Below are 18,073 nucleotides of genomic sequence, written 5' to 3'. Positions count from 1 at the left end.
GAGAGCACGTCACTGTAGAAAGATGACAACCTGAATGTACTGAACACGTACTGAACACATTTTTGGGATTTTGAACTAAATACAGTATTATATTATATTTGCTATTCAGACTAGAAACAACTATAATATTTTTGCAACCTTAGTGCAGTGTGTGTTGTTCCATACAAATGCTGATAGTGGAGTCTTACCTTTCATTTCCTCATCCTCCACTGTGGCATTACTGCTGTCCGACGACTCCTGTGATATTCAGACACAGAACACCAATTAGTCACACAAGGTATTAACATTTTTCAGAAAGAATACCACCTAGTGCCAAAGTCCTCACTCTCATTGTTATACACACAATATAAATGAACATGTAAACAGCAGAACTCTGGGGAATCACACGCACAATTAACCGTTCAATAATGCATGTCCATGTCAGCACAACTGTTAGAAGAGGCTTGTTATGTTTGTTATACTTAACGATATTAAACACAGGCCACAACTCCACCAGGAATGAACATTATGAACTCAATACTCTTTCCTAATTTCACAATATCCTGTGCTTAAATCGGAGAGATGCACAAATTACAAGAGTACGGCAAACGCTTCCACGTGCAGCATATGAGTGTAAGGAACAGCATTCACCTGTATGATAAATAATTTCAGTCCTGTGTTACGTCACCACTTGATGTCTAATTTAAAGCAGAGTCCTGATGGATTGCAATTCTTACTAAAATGTTTAAGAACTATTTCATATTTTCAAATTAGCCCAGCTGTATTGAGAAAACAGTCAACGCTGAAGGGTTTGCAAAAACACACTGTAGTGGTAAGCATTTACACACGGCAGCACTTCTGATTGTACCTTATTGCTCAGTTGAATTAATTGACAGAATGATGTCTCAACAGGAAATGAGGAGGAGGGGGTATGGTCACCTGAGATACGGGACTGTGCACCTGTCACAGTGTAACTGTAGCAATCACCAAGGACACCAGCTCCTACTGTAAATAGGCCATCAGTATGTGGGGCGATATTATTAGGTGCTCCTGAAAAGGCTTTTGTACTCTTATTCCATCATCTATGCTGCACTACAGACCTTGTTACACCTATATAAAGAAAGTGTCAAATGTAGCAAAATGGATAGTGTCCCACGCAAGGGTCTAGTAGCTCATTTTCTAAGGGGAATTTAAGACCAATTCAGAATTCCTCCTGGGAGAATCAAAGTGTGATGTGTGACATCACTGTTTTCGGCCCAATTTTCTTCCACTTGATTTCTATTCTATGTTTTATTTTTTAAAAGATTAATTTTGTAATTTATCTTCCACTAGAAGTACTACAAAATGCTACTTAACCACTTCAGCTGTTATTTTGATTTTTTGAGAATTAGGCATATGCAATATTGGACCCACCGGTGGGTCCCCAGAGTTGATGTGGTTAAAAAATAATGACTGTCAAAAATAAATGTTTCCATTTCAAGGAAGATAGTTTCGCAAGTTGCACTATCAATGAGCACCACAAGAGGTCTCTACGCCACACAGCCGGAAGCAAAAGAGACCTGAGACGGCAGGTTTAATATTCTCATCATGACACAGATTTCTAAATGTTGTTCTTCGGCCTAATACTGCAAACGTCTGATGTGTCAAGAGTCATTTCCCATCATCACAATCATGAATAAACATCACTACTAAACAGACCGTCGATTAACCCTATCAAGTCGATTAAGGAGTCATTTTCTCCTGATAACCCCGAAAAGAACTTAAATTACACTTTCAGTTTTAATCGTACAGATAAGAGCAATACATCAATCGAATCTGTAAAGGGTCTACTTTTTTTTGGATACAGACATAATAACAACAAAACTTTGTGCACTTATAAAATAAAGATAACAAACAAGGTGCGCTGTCTGCAGCCTTTGTCTGCGCTGATCTTCTTTTACAAACACGTCATTAAAATGAACTGTAACTCAGTGTATACTCAACGAAAATACATGAGAGAGATATCTATAGAAAGCTTGACATGTCTATTTTTAAACTAAACAAGTGCCACTGAAAACAGATATTCTGTGATAAAGTAATCCATATGAAAACAACGCAATGTCTGTTTTTCATGTCTCCCTTCATTATATCTAATGTGACCACGCCCCCGCGCCGAACGCGCTATTCAGATTCAAACTGAAGCGTGCAGCTTGAATACGCCCATAACAGAAGAAAACGCAGCCAGACTGTTCAAGTTTTTTTTATTTTACTGTTTGCTTCGCGATGAGAGGAATAACACATAATTCACCCCAAAAAGATGTGATGTGGTTGAGGATTTGAGAAATGGATTTCCTCAGAAAAAAAGAATGAAGCACTTTATTCAGCAGAGATCATAAACATGAGTAAGTCTCTTTTTATTTATTTATATACTTGTACTAGTTTTCACATAATGTGTAAACGTTTTACTAGTTAGACTTTTTCCAAACTATAATTTCTGACTAAATGTATAATCAAGTGAAACATTATGAAGTTTCAATAACAATATACAACACTATACCCTTTGAAAGCTTGATGTAAATAATATAAATGTAACAAATAGATAACTGTAACAAATGTAAAAACAATGCTTTTCTTTCCATTTATTCCCCCTAAAAACCCAGAAAAATATTCTCAGCTCTTTTCAACATTAATAATAATGATGATAATAACAACAACAAACTTTTTTTTTTTTTTTTTTTTGTAGAAAATAAGATTGTTAAAAGGATTTCTGAAGGATTGTGTGGCTGGAGTAAGCATGCCAAACAATTTGTTTGAAAGTCAGCTTTGATTGTTTCTAATAAACTGTTTAACTGCTCCCCCAAGTGGATATTAAATTATGTTGTGGGATAATTAAATATATTCTTAATAAACTACAAACATAAAATGATATACATTTATTTTGTTCTCACATTCTCTCTTGTAACTCCTCACTCACAGTGGCACAGATGACTGGATGGCTCATTATGCAGCTCATTATGCGGCCCTTTGTCTTCTCAGGTGTAAATCACAATGATATTCATGGTAGTTGACGCCTACTTGCATATGACTTTTACCAACAAAAAGTGTCTTAGAAAATTTAAATCAATATATTGTTTTCTGTGAGTGAGTAAACAAGATGATTTTCACATCATTTAGAAAGAAAAATTCTAGGCTACAAGCTCCAGTTCAAAATCCCGGGAACCATTGTTCTTTATGTGGTTTATTGCCTTATTCAAGCGTTTTAACATTTTTAGTTTTTCACTAACCACGCATAATATTTTTTTTCTCAGAAACACAATCATGTACATACATGCATTTCACATATTATTACAGCCCAGTTTGTGCTGATTACAGTGAGATTAGTCTTTACCCATTTAGATATTTATAAGAAACTGAAAAAAGCACAAATGTCAAGGCATGACAAAACTTCTCCAGGCCCCAAAAATACCCTTAGAATCCAGAGGGTTAATTGCGAAACAATCGCACTAGCACATATGGAAAGGAGCGCCACACAAACAACTCAAAATGCGTTTCATGAGAGGAACATGTATACTCATTTGCATGTAATGTTTAATTAAAACATGCAATTTGTTATTCAACCAGATTTAAAGAGTTCTAGTGCGAGAACACATTAAACTTCAAAAAGGTCATGCATGCAGCCAACAGGCACACACGCTCAGATGATATCATAGTCTGTAGACACATTAGCAGAAATGCATTGTGGGGATGCAGATCAAACAGAGGACGGATGGTGGGAAGGAAAGAAAAAGAGTGGTGGTGGTGGTGGGTTACCTTAATCCCATCCACTGCATTATGGATGACAGTGGTCTGTGCCTCCTACAGAGCGACAGGGGAGGAGGGGGTGGAAAACATGAGGAAAAAAAAGAGGAGAGAGAGGGTATGTGTGTGTGGGTGGATGGGTGTTTGTGATTGCCAACCCAGTAAAAATTAACAAACAAAACATGCACAAAAACCACCAGAGGTTCAACAGCAGAGAGCTTCATAAAACAAATTACTGCACGTTGGGCTCTAATTTTTCTAAACCACCAACTACGAATGCACAAAACAAGCATCATATCGCTGAAAGTGAAATAGCGGGATTTTGACAATAACTTTGGATGCTATTGCAGCCATTAGACTAACATGTTTATTTTAATCCGTCTCCTTATGTGTCAACCCAGAAACCTGCTAGCTAGACACACATCAGACCGCATAAATCTGTAATGCACACTTCTCTCTTGCAGGAAGTAACATTCCCTCACTGTCCAATAGGCAGCCTGTGATACCCGTCATTATCAGGTATTCATCACCATGACAACCGTTGCCCCGTGCAACAGGCAGCAATTGCATGCTAAGGTTACTATGAACCACTGAGCTATAATAGAGAACATAATATCATAATTATAATAATATAATATAATATAATATAATATAATATAATATAATATAATATAATATAATATAATATAATATAATATAATATAATATAATATAATATATATAGATCAGTGCTATGAACACAAGAGTCTATAAGAAGCTGCAAATGCTAACCATTAATTTCCTTCTTAAAGGGAAAGTTCATTCAAAAATGAAAATTGCGTGATCATTTATTCACCTCAAGTCGTTCTAAACCTGTATTAATTTATTTCTTCTGTTGAACACAAGAGAAGATAGTTTAAAGATTGCTGGTAACCAAACAGTTAATAGTTGCTACTGACTTTAATAGTGTTTATTAAAAAAACTACTGAAGACAATGGCTACCGATAACTGAAAATATCTTCTCTTGTGAGAACAGAATAAATAAATTCATACAGGTTTAGAACAACTTGAGGGTGAATAAATGTCAGAATTTTTATTTTTTTTTATGAACTATAACTTCAATTAATTTTAGTTGATTAGTTTTACTGACAAAATTGTTATTGTCACATAGCTATATATATATATATATATATATATATATATACACACACACACACACCGGCTCACCAGGGGGGTCTTGGGGGGTCTCAAGACCCTGCCAAAAAACGCCTTGACCCCCCATTTGACCCCCCACCCTTTTCCTGATTAAAAAATATATATATTTTTATAAATATAAAGGGATAAAGATTAAAAAATGTTTCTCTTCAAACTACGCAGAACAATAATAAATAATAATTATTTCAACATTTATTCGTATACTGAACCGAGAACCGTTTCTGTCAGACGCGTCCGATTCGAGAACCGAACTGATTCTTTTGATGATTGATTCTGAACTGATTCTGTGCTAATGTAATAAGCGCGGGTAAACCGAAGGCTTGCATGAAGGGCAGTCATCGCCAATGACATTACATCGAGCGCAAAAGAACCGGTGGACCGTTCACAAGAACTGGTTCACTTGAGCACCTGCTCCTTTGCCCCTTAAGTGCCCTTTTGTCAAAGCAAAATTTCCTCGAATTTTTGTAATAACATTTTTGTGAATGCCTGCCCACGCCCAATCATAATATTAGTACAATTTATTAATATTAATTTAGCTGTAAATAAAATGACCAACATGATGACCTTTCACCTGACGACGACGACCTCATCCGACCAGGACGATTCCTCACGCCGCACGCGCATTTTTTAATTGCTAGAGGATATTTTCAACACCATGGCAGCTGGTAAGTGGTGTTTTATTCTCAGCGAAGTGATTTTTATGTTTATTTACTTATGCAGATATGTTGTTTATATTGCTGTGTGTAGCCTGTAGTGTAGAAGTAACACTAGCGTGCTGTTTGAGGAAGAAAAGTTTCACAGGCATCGAAGGGTCTGGTATTTTTTGTTATTTGACTAAACTTTTATTATATTACAGTATTTATTTTATTACAGTATTTATTTTTTAACACCTAGAGTGCCTTAAAAATAATTATCACAACATAGGTAAGGCTTATTCAGATTTTCTCATTCTCTGAATTATCATTATAAAAATAAAAACAATTCAGAAATGAATTAAAATATAATTATATTTTAAATGTGACGCAAATATTTTTTTTCTACAATAGCAACAGTGTTTACAACAGCAAGACCACTTTAGCCTGTAAACTCAATAATATCTCTCTGGAAATAAATGTACAATTATCAATGTCAATAAAAAATGCATAATATACCTGACATCAAAGTGCAGTGTGAAGGATATGAATAACAAATGTAGCCTGTTATTTGTTTACATTGCAAAGGTGTTCAATTTTAGACAACTACAACAGTAATAAAAATATTAATCACTATATTCCAGTGTATCAGTTTTTTTATGTTATATCAATATTTAAGGTGGACTTATTGATTAGGTGCAAGAGTAGTAGTGATGGTTAAAATAATAGATTAATGCTGAAATAGTAAATTAAGCCTTGTTCCTAGATGGACAGAGAGTGGAAAGTAATAGATCAAATGAGAAGGAGATAGAGGAAGAAAAAGAGGGAAATGTAGAGGCACAAGTGACAGAAAGAGAGCAGGGAACAGCAAGCCAGGTGACAGAGGCTGGTGAGAAAGAGGAAAATGTAGAGGCACGAGCGTTTTCTATAGTTTTTAGTATAACCGCAAAGAAAATGTGAATATATAATGAATGTGTTGTATATTACCATGCATTGTTATACTGGCACCTGGCACATAAATTAGTTAGAAGATATCAGTTAGTTTTTCTTTTTAAATAAGATTTAATTATTTTGATACTTTTTTTTTTTTTTTTTTTAGTTCTTATAACATTTTAAATATCCTTGGCAGTTTGATTAAATTAATGGTTCCTCAAAGCACATTTTAAATACAAAACCATAAATATGGAGATATATCAAATAAAGATGCAAAATAAAAATATCATCCAGTCCTACATAACTGTACAGTTAATAGTAAAGCTGGAAGGGAAGCCATGGAACAAAGCACTAAGGCTAGAGTCTTTACTGACCATAAACACCTCCTCACTTCACTTCAAGGTTGAGTAACTATATCTACTCCATAAAACACACACACACTAAGAGCACACAAACTCCACAGTGGCAGCATTAAAGGGCAACTATGAAAGATCCTAAAATTCTGATGTATTGAGCCACGTGTTGCAATAACTGTATATATCATGGAATGCATGTCATGTTTCCATTAGGAGCTTCCTTCCTTAATGCTCGTGGCTCACTCTAAAACCTCTTCACAGTGCTTTTACAGACCACAGAAAATCTACAAAATTCCCCTCAGAACATAGACTATCCATCTGTATCACTCAAGCATGTCATTAAACATTAAATAATCACATCACCCATGTACCCTCCATGCTGGCATAATGACATTTATTAAATTCCCTGCCAGCTCCAAGCAATAAACAACCTTCATTATCTACCGATCAAAGCAGACTCTGAAAGACAAACTGGCATTATGCAAACAAAAAACAACCTCATAAATGTGTGGCTAGAAAAGGGCCTTTCGCACTGCCGGCACCTTTTCATAGTACCAAAACAAACTGTGGAACTACCCACTTTTGGGCATTTTCGCACCTCCGGAACTAGGTGCAATTTTAGTACCGGACTGCCTTTTTTGAGAACCAAATTAGCTCCTACTCCGGAGCAGGGTCTAACCAGCACAACTGGTACTAACCGTGACGTAAGTAGACATTGATTGGCCAGACGTGTTCGAAAACGCCCTCACCCTCCACGATTTAAAACGGAGTTTAAACAGACTTGCGAAATAAGTAGACACAATGTTTGCAGTATGATGAATGTAGCTTGTAGCAAATGTAGCACTGCCAGTTGTCATTGGAGATTCCTTATTTACGTTCTTTCAATCCCTTATAATTCTACATTCCACATCCATTATTGTGAAACCCGCGAGACACAACAAAAACACAGCTCCGATCACAGCGTCCTCCATCCTCCGTGTGTTAACGCTGTTGAACACCGCGCACAAATAACATCGCTGTCGAAACACTGGGAAATAGTTCGCGCAAAATCGTCCTAGTAATTTAGTACTGTACATTTCAGTTTTGGAACTAAAGCGGTGCGAAAGGCCCTATAGTGTATAGTAATATATCAGAATGACAGAGTGCAACTGAATCAACAGAGATTAATTGGGTCCATGGACAGAGCCAAAAAGTAGAGGGCTCAATTAAAAAAAAGTGCCACTTTAAGGCTGAGTCATTTAAAATGTTCATAAAGCACTTACAATAGCGTTTAACTAGATGGCACCTGCTATGGATTAGTGCTGCACCTTTAAATTTTTACAAATAAATGCTGATCTTCAAACTTCCTGAGATGCACACACACAATAACACAGTTGGAATGGCAACAGCACTGCTCAGGACTGTAAACATTCAACTCATTTGACAACTAGTATACTAGACCCAGTGGATTTAATTGAAGAACACCATTAAGGATTGCCGTGAACCAAACATCCTCTTCTCACCACTGCATCCAGGAAACCGTAAGAACAGCTTAATTACTGATTAAGAGTTCAAGGAGGAGTTCCTATCCCCAAACCAATCCAGAACATGATGATGCTGCAAATGGCCTGGACACTGCTCACAGATCAAATACAGAAATATAATCGCCCCCCAAAAGTATTTTGTCACTGTAGAAACCCTTAAAAATGCAAGAATGTCAAATGGTAGCATCAAATGCAAATATCCTTAATATCAAATGCAACTGGTTTGATATCAAACTCATTGAAATTTATACCATTTAAGGGGAGCTTCAGTACACAAATATATTTACAGGCCACTGTATGCACTGTATATACTCGACATACATGTTATTCTCTGCTCTAAACACAATATCTTTGCATTTAACATTTGCAATGCAAAATACTTGTTTATATCATTACATTTTATTACTAGCTTTAAATTGCAATTTTTTTAAAAATATACAGTCGGTTTGCACTCAGATGCAATGAAAATTTGGTAAAACAGCACATAAGAAAACAAACAAACAAAAAAAAATCCTTATTGTCCTAAAGATTGCAAGTACAGTCACAAACAGAGGGAGGAAAAAAGGATGGATTGGAAGAAGGAAAAGGACTAGAGAGGTAAATACCAGTGCAGGAGAGGGGAGGTTTCCCTTGGGACTGGTGACTATGCTGTTTTTGGTGCTGTTTGTCTGGGGCTGTGCAGGAAAACACAACATACATTCAGTTAAGAAAGGGTCAAGTTGAGAAAGAACGAGGGAGAGTCCGGCATGCACATGTACACAAACACTCTCACACAAACACATGCAGTAGGGTACTGTCATTATCTGTTTTAAAGTAAATGACTGATGTAGTGCCAACTAACCATTTACATGAAAACAGTGTTATTCATTGAGACACAATGTTCTCTAGCAACGAAAGGGAAAGGGGTGGGAGGGTCATTATTAAAATCTATAAAATAACATGCAGAGGCGGATTAGCTATGGGTGTTTATTTGTACTCGGTGTCCCTCAGGACTCATGTCTATTAGCTTGCAGTGGTATCTAAAGGTCCATTTTCCCTTGTACAGCTCAGGCACTCATGCGAGAATGTCGTTATAATGGGTCTATGAGCGGGAAGCATGGTCAAGGGAGATGAATGAACAGCAGCCCACAACTACTGGATGAAATAAATTCACATACACGAGCAAAAACACATCTGGGCACACATATCCATTCAAATACACACTGTTCCTAGTAACTTACAGAATTCATTAACAATTCTCAAAAACGTATCAGAGATGGTCATGCATCTCCATTGAAGACCAACTTTATCCAAGTAAACAGGAATACTGTCAGGAAGGACAATATTATGGGACCCATAAGAAAAAATTCCTGAACACTGAGAATATAAGCATCAATCCTGCAAAAAAATTTAAGTTAAAGGAAGCAAGATTTGGTGCAGTCCTGGGCTGGGATGTGTATAAATAGGATCTTCAGATCTTATGGAAATATTGGCAAAACAAAGGGTCTTACTCTGCATGACTACTCCAGTACCTACCTGTGTATGAACAGAAAAGCCTCTCCTAAACCTGCTTTTAAACTTCCATAGTGGTCAGTATTAACCAGGAGGTTTGTGGTGTCCATGGTAGCCAATCAAAAATATTCAAACAAAGGAAAGAACAACGTGGAGGAGGAACCTGGTTTTTGTCAGAAAATACTAAAGAAAGCAGGACATTTTTTCTGCAACCAAGTGGTCTCACAAAGCCAAATCTGAACTCCAAAAAGTCTAGTCCACAGAGTGTTCTGGCCAAGGACCATGCACTAAGACATTCAGATACTGATTGACATGTAAAGCAACCATTCTGTTCTTTTAGTTTTAATGTGCCACTTAGAGGTGGGTTTATATGAAACTGTTCATACAGTATAAAATAAGACTAGACGTGTGCCATTTACGGCCTGTTCACACCAAAAACAATAACGAGAACTATTAAAGGCCTGATATGCATCAAACATCAGGCCAAAATAAAGTTAGTTTAGGGAGCTTGCCAAAGCAAGTTTTTCAGAACAGCTCCATGCAATAGTTCCAAAAGTTCCAAAGCTGTTGTTTTCCATCGGTCGGAGGCAGGCTCCATCTTCTTTTACCCCTCAGCAAAGAACGAAAAAGAACTTTGAGTGTATTAGGGTTTAACTATATGGTTTTAGTACGTGTTCTAATTCTACAAGGGTTCTCTTCTGCAGATATGGACACGAACATAGCTACTTTTAAAATTCTTGATGTGAACGGGCCTCTACAGAAAAACTGTTTAAGTCCGCCATTCATTTAAATTGAATCAGGTGCTCAGTGGACTGAGTGTGGACACTCTTTGAGGCTGAGACTAAGATCCAGGATTAGTTGACCAGTAAAAACATGCATTAAATGTATTTATTTTTTAATAGTAATAATAAAAAAACCCCGAAAGAATTATATATATATATATATATATATATATATATACATACATATATTTTTTTTATACTGGCCATCATTTCATTAGTAAGACGTTCAAAGAAAGCGTTGCACTGGTACAGTAGGTGTAGGTACAAGAAGAGGATGATGAAAGTAAAAAGAAGGGTGCAAATGAAACAAGATTCTCACCATGTACTGAATGGTAGAGCTCGACTTCCGTTTCTACAGAGAGAATGAAAAGGAGAGAAGTGATAAAAATGGTGCAAACTGTGAGACGAAATATAAAAAAGTAGCTGTTGGCTTGTTTGATAACCATGTTTATTTGGAGTGAAGAGAAAAGTGCTGGGAGGAGATCTCAAATGCAGTCAGAGCTGTGTGTATTTTAGTCAAAGAAAACAATTAGAAAAATTATTTTGTAGTGCATGTGAAAGTTTGGGTTCAGAGAAAGGCAATATGTAGAGGTTCTTCTGTACAAGAGGATTTGGAGAAAGATAAACAAGGAAGGGTAGTGGGTCAAGTGGAGGAAAAAGGAGAGAGAAACATGCTACTAGCAGAAGAATAGTTGAAGTGCACCTGAGGAATGATCAGCGTAAGCAAAGTTATCTGATCTGGGGTCAGTTGTTTGTGACATATGACAGTTACCGTTCAGAGACATCTGGCCCTAAACCTGAAGCAGGAAAACAACGCAGGAGCTTACACAAAGTAGGACAGATGTGCAAGGACAGGCAGGGTTGCTGAGAGAGGAAGCAAGCAGAGTCTGTGTGGTTCAGTGATATTTTTTGTCCTAAAAAAAGGGCAGCCAAGAACAAGTTATATTAAGCACAGAATGTTCTCAGAAGCGCTTTGGTTGAAAACGCTGCAGCACAACTTCCAATCGCTGCAACTGCCATATTTAAAAAAAAATTATAAAAATGCCTCCAATCCTAAAGCAGAATTACATAAACAGTGGTAGTGCAAAGATTTAGACAAAAAGTAAGGAAGTCAGCTTCAGTTAATATGAAAAATAGTGACAAGAGACTAAATAAAGATCAGCTCTGCTTGAACTCTGAAGACAGCGACGGAGCATAAAGGTGAAAGGAGAAAAGCAAGAGAGAGAGCAAAGTAATCATGAAAAGGACAGAAGAAATATTTTAAAATGGCTGGAGAGGACGTGGGGGAGCCCGTTGCTAGGTGACGAGAGGAGCGCTGTGCTGCTATTTTCGTCTCAGAGTTTCCAGGGTTTCAGACTCGGGGCTATTCTTGGAATTAGAGTCACATTCCCCATTGAACTATTTCTCAGCTCAAACACACACATGTACATACATACACATGGAGATAGCAGGTGTGAGTCACATAGGTGGGTAGTGGGGTGACGACAAAGTAAACACAGGTAGAAAAATGTGTTTGAGTGTGTGTCTGCGAACACTTCCCTAAGTGTTAAGTGCAGTTCATCTTTGAAAATCCCTTTTCATGAATCAAATTACTCTAGATAGATCCCTCAATGGCATTACAGCCGTCATAGTTATATCATTCACCTAAATGTCTCCCACACACCTAAAGGTGGTGACGGAAATAAACCTTAATTTCGTTTCATCTTTCAGTGGTATTGCTGGCTTCATGACCTGATAGAGCTTATTAGAGTGTTTGGTAATACTTGATGTTTCAATGCTCTTATGTCAGCTAGAGAGCCTGGAAAATTCACTGAAATTCTCACCACAAGGTTCATTGTGTAATCTGCACTTGATTTTTACTTTTTGCTCTAATGTGTGGAATTCTGTGGGATGTATTTAAATACGGAGAGGTGTGTTAAAGGTTGGTTTTATTTGGTAGATAAATAACCATGTATTTCCATGCTCATATGACTGCTGGAGAGTCGAAAATTCACTAAAATACTCATTGCGGCATTTATACTTTTACATTTCCATTTGAATATACTTAAAAAAAAGAATTATTCCTGTGATGCAAAGCTGAATTTTCAGCATCATTACTCCAGCCTTCAGTGTCACATGTAACATCCAGTCTATCACATGATCATTTAGAAATCATTCTAATATTCTGATTTATTATGAGTGTTGGAAACAGTTCTGCTGTCTAATATATTTGATGAATAAAAGGTTAAAAAGAACTGCATTTATTAAAAAAAAAAAAAAAAAAAATCTAATAATATATATTCTAATAATATATTTTCTTTACTATCACTTTTTATCAATTTAACACATCCTTGCTGAATAAAAGTATTGATTTTATTAAAAAAAAAGAAAGAAAAAAAATACTGACCCCAAATTACTGACCAGTAGTGTATATTGTTATTACAAAATATTTATATTTTAAAAACATAGCCTTTTTTTTTCTTTTTATTCATCAAAGTATCCTAAAAAAGTATCAAATGTTCTGAAAAAATATTAAGCAGCAGAACTGTTTCCAACTTTGATAATGAATCATCATATTAGAATGATTTCTAAAGGATCATGTGATAATGATCCTAAAAATTCAGCTTTGCATCACAGAAATAAATGATAATTTAAAGTATAATAAATTTAAAAACAATTATTTTAAAATGTAATAATATATCACAATATTACATTTGTAATACATTTGTAATCTGTAGGTAAGGTAAAATCATTTTTCAGTAGAGGTTGACTAGACTTAATCAGAACGACACTGAAATATACTGTATTTTAATAAGGTGAATTTAGGTGTCAGTGGTCAGGTTTTAAATCTCTCATGTCTTAAAACAAACACATCTATAGACGGTTTCAACGGCAACAACATAAACAAACGTTACTGCGCATGCGCACTTTTGCGGACCTTACTTAACTTCCGGTAGACTTCCAAATAGAATCAATAACAACAGCCAAGTCCCTCTAGAGTAGATATTTTTTGATAACAAACAAAATATGTTTGCTGCGTGGATCAGGCGGACTTAATGAAAATGCAGATTCATTCTTTGCCAGCAGGAGATGTTTTAAAGCATAGACATAAAGCGCGAGAAAATGGAGGTTTCCCCAGTAACAGTTGTAAACAAAGCAGAGCTACGCTCACACGCTGCTTTATCAGGCATATAACATGCAAGTCTTCCTTCAGAAATACAGCGATATAAAAACACCTGTGCCTTGTTTGATATTCAAACATATAAATGTATGGAGTTATTATTATTAAACGTGCAGTACATGACGTTACTCATGTTTATTCAACAAAGCCTTTTTGAAAATCGATCAGTTTTAAAATTGTGGCGAGTCTCCAAAAATAAATAAATGTATGGGAAACACATCCCGCAGCACAACCACCTGACCCCAACTTCATTCTACTCATCACATTGACTTTAACTGTGTTTGTAGAAGGCACTGCAGCCAGACCAATATACACAACACAGACCGGAAGTTAACTTAGGTCCAGGCGCGTGCGTCCGATGAAACCGTCTATACACACACATCAAACACAATATCAACTAATAACACTTTTGTAAAAAAAACAACACAATCATGCAATAAAGAACACACTCTAAACACACTCTAAGCAAGCACTGACAGATTAGCCAGGAAGATAACAGGGCAGAGAGAGACGGAGTAGTGAAAAGAGAGAAGCCATACGGTCATGTCTGGGTCACAGAGGTCAGAAGTTCAACAGATCTTCTTACCTTAACGTCAGCTTTTTTGTTCAACAAGCTCTTGGCTGCTACAATGGGAGGAAATAAGAGAGAGGCGTTAAATCAGCAACATCACATTGCATATTACAAAATTTCCATTTACCCAGGCTATATTTCCTAAAATGAAGTTTCTATTCATCAAGGAATCTTAAAAAAAAATTAATCACTAAGGTAGTGTGTATGAAATGAAATACAATTCAATGTTTCATGATAACTAACTATTTGTTTGTTAAAAAAATAATGACCTATTGAGTACTATATAAAAGTAACAATGACTTTTAAACAGATTAAGATTTATTACTGGGCCCTCAGATTGAACAGTTCCCCATTGTCTAATTCATAAAAATAACATTTAAAAATACATCTTACAGGAAAGACTGCGGCAGAGAAATCTATAATTAAGCTACACATTTGTATCTGCTTCATTATCATAGAAACAACGGTGCCACAGATATCTCATTACTCAGTCTACATTTCTGAACACTTCATTCGATTTTATAAACCATTTGGAAAGGAAACAATCATATGGAAGGGAAACAACTGAATACTTAAAATTAAAATTGAATACTTAATTTTTAGGTTTAGCCAAACAGTGTAGAAGACAGTAACATTTATCAATCCAAGGACTAAGGATAATTTAAAAATAAATAAATTTATGCTTTTCAGTGTTCTGTACAGCATCATGGTGAACAACGTTCATTAAATCAATATAAAGCAATCATTAATGAGTATAAAGAAGCATCTGACAATCACTGTCATTCATGGTTGGTTCTTGTACCACTTCATAATCAAAATAAATATGCAAATAAATGCACACACACTCTGTCAAGCACCTTTGAAGCATCTTTTGGGTATGTTTGTGTATAGCTGTCACAACATCAAATTCAAACTGAGTCACGAAACAAATGTGTTTTCATTATTTACATTCCGAGTACTCTGGTACTTGTGCCCATCCCTATTAAGGATATCTTAACCTTTCTATGGATGAGACTACAGCTCTAGACACGGTTCATTTAATACAATAATTTCAGCAAAACCCTGTCATTCAGAAAATTCTGTAAAATGATCCTACAGATACAGCTGTGTCATCATTAAGATGGCATGAGCTGGAATTATGCATTAAAAAATGCAAGAGGTACAACATAGCAAGAGGTTGCACAAGAAATTAAGTCAGAGTTGAATGCATTTGCTGTATTTCTGGTAATAAACAAAAGAACAGGGTCACTCAAGGTTGGTATTTGATACAGATCCTCCTAGAACTGTATCTGGGCCACCAATCCACCCATCTGGTGGCCCAAAGAGATCAGTGAGAAGAAATGAGCATGTGTCCCTATAGAAAGAGCAGGAGTAGTGAAGTAACCTCTAATACTCTAAAGTGAGTGGAGCTCCTTACCTTGCCATTAACACAGAAAGCAAGAGAAAGAGAGGAAGAGAGAATGGAGAGAAAAAGAAAGAGTATTGGAGAAGAGGTCAAAATATCTCTTGTGTGGTTTATCTATGAATGCTGAAACTAAACGACTATTTATGGAGCTGTATCTATCCATGGACTCAAGAACAAAAAAATGTCAACTTGTTTTCAGTAGTTTCAGAGTTTATCTACCTTGCAGAGAGTCAGCAAATAAGGTTTAGCAAAAAATAGCAGGCAAATAGGTTTGTGCCAGGCTGTTTTGTATAAGCAGTTTCACTACTCTAAAACCTATTCCTAAATTGTTCTCTAATGCTTTTCAAATACGTAAACATTAAATAAATTAATAATTACAATATATTTTTTATTAAACAAACATACAATCAAATGAAATAAAAATTAATTTATATCTTAAAATGTATTTATAGCTATATATATATATATATATATATATATAGCTATATATATATATATATATATATATATATATATATTTGAAAATGTCAATGCATCTTGTGCAATGTATAGCAGTTGCACAAGCAAAACTAAGCATTATTATCGATTGAGAAGACAGCTTTTTGCAACATTACAAAGTATGTGAACTCCTCACTGATTTGTACTTTCAGAGTATTTAATTTTAAAACTATGGGCATAAATAGGGAGTTGTTCCATCATTTGCTGTTATAACAGCTTCCACTAAAACGCCCAAACTAAAAAATGGGTTTCCACATAACCTAAAGTATAATAAATAAATATATTCTCTTTTATGCACCATATTAAAGTCAAATATGAGGATTTGAAGTGATCCAGGTGTCAGTCCCATATGTAGTGTAACTGCCTATAGTGCAGTAGTCTGGTTGCTCAGGCTGGGGACAGTAGAAGGACAACAGAGAGAGGCAGCACTACATAAATATTTGATTGCAGGCATGTGGAGGGAGCATTGAATATAAAGCACAGCCTTCACATTGAGCCACAGCACACGCTCAATGTACCAGCTCAACCCTTCTGCCTCACTCATGATGCACTCTATGTTAAAAAAACAAAAAAACAAACAGGAAAGGAAAGGAAAAAGAAAAGCTGAAAATAAACCCAAATCATGTTTTGCCCTTTCAAAAAGGTAAATGGCAAGACAATGTCACTGGCTTCTCCTCCAGAACAGCTGCTTGGATAAATCAAGAAATTCTAAATGATCACATTTTTTGCCTATACGCTTAAATGCCAAAGGCTGTTTGGTCGAAATGATAATTCCACTGATAGAAAAACACCATTTTAGAACAAATAAATAAATGCCAAGATATTAAATACAATTAAAAAGCTGAAAAATATCTACTATACAGTAAGTCAATCTACAACACATGCAGTCGAAACTACAAAATTAGTTCTATTAGCTTCCACACTAGTGGAGTGATGGGGGAATAACGTAGAGACCCAGAAAATATTAAACAAATCAAACCTATCTTGTATTTCATCATCTGCTTTTCTTTTACTATCGGGTCAAAAAAAAAAATTGCTCTGGAATTGATTTGTTTTGTGATAGATTAGCAGTGGTTTTCTTTGTATTGCTCTGGAGGAGATGCAATGATTATAAAATCTTTAAAGTAAGGGGCAAGAAAAAGATTCCAAATTACAGGCTTTTTAAATTGCACACATAGTGTAGTCATCTATGCTAAACCCTGCAAAATAAAACAAATATACTGCAACTGTATATTCACTATAGCCCAAAATGGAATAAAGAGAGATTTTGTTTCCATGCATTTCCCCTCATACCGTGGATCCAGTTTCTCTAAGTAACGTTTACTGAAAATCTACATAATTCTACATCTTGTCCATACACAAATATGAAATCCTGATTAAAAAAGGCTAAAAAGTGAAGAAGAAAAAAAACTGTTGTCAAGAAGCTTTGACCATGCACAAGTGCACCAGATTCGTTCAGCACATCACACCCCCAAGTTAGTGAACATGCATTAGTCCAACCTCCCATGCAGCATTCAGCACAACAGCAGGCAGACTGTTCCACCCTTTGAAACAGGGGTGAACTTCAACTTCACAGACCATATTAAAGACAGAGTAAAGGAAGGAAGGAAGAATACAGAGGATGAAAGTGAAGAAGGCTTATGGGTGTCAGATAAAAATGGAAAATAAAAATAAAATGAGGAGCAGGTTAAGAATAAACAAAAAAAAAAGTAAGAGGCGTGATTTATGGCACATATGAAAGGAAGAAATGATGGAGAGAACAGGCCTCAAAA

General features: G+C 35.8%; 1 protein-coding gene across 20 annotated transcripts in view; it reads right to left on the bottom strand.

The window, feature by feature from the left end:
* The window catches only part of LOC132139884 (calcium/calmodulin-dependent protein kinase type II subunit beta-like), an 82,694-nt gene that overhangs the window by 10,367 nt on the left and 54,254 nt on the right, over positions 1 to 18,073 (bottom strand). For 4 of the 20 annotated variants that reach the window (XM_059548557.1, XM_059548565.1, XM_059548556.1 and 1 more), the window contains 5 exons: positions 14,414 to 14,451; positions 10,987 to 11,019; positions 9,000 to 9,068; positions 3,769 to 3,813; positions 189 to 237 (listed from right to left, as the gene is read on the bottom strand). In XM_059548557.1, coding sequence (XP_059404540.1) covers positions 189 to 237; positions 3,769 to 3,813; positions 9,000 to 9,068; positions 10,987 to 11,019; positions 14,414 to 14,451 — 234 coding nt within the window. The remainder of the gene's footprint in view (positions 1 to 188; positions 238 to 3,768; positions 3,814 to 8,999; positions 9,069 to 10,986; positions 11,020 to 14,413; positions 14,452 to 18,073) is intronic. The other 16 variants (XM_059548576.1, XM_059548570.1, XM_059548559.1 and 13 more) reach the window with 10 other exon arrangements.

The sequence above is a fragment of the Carassius carassius genome, chromosome 4 (genome assembly GCF_963082965.1).
Source record: "Carassius carassius chromosome 4, fCarCar2.1, whole genome shotgun sequence".
NCBI lineage: Eukaryota > Metazoa > Chordata > Actinopteri > Cypriniformes > Cyprinidae > Carassius > Carassius carassius.
This window is presented reverse-complemented; position numbering and strand designations above follow the sequence as displayed.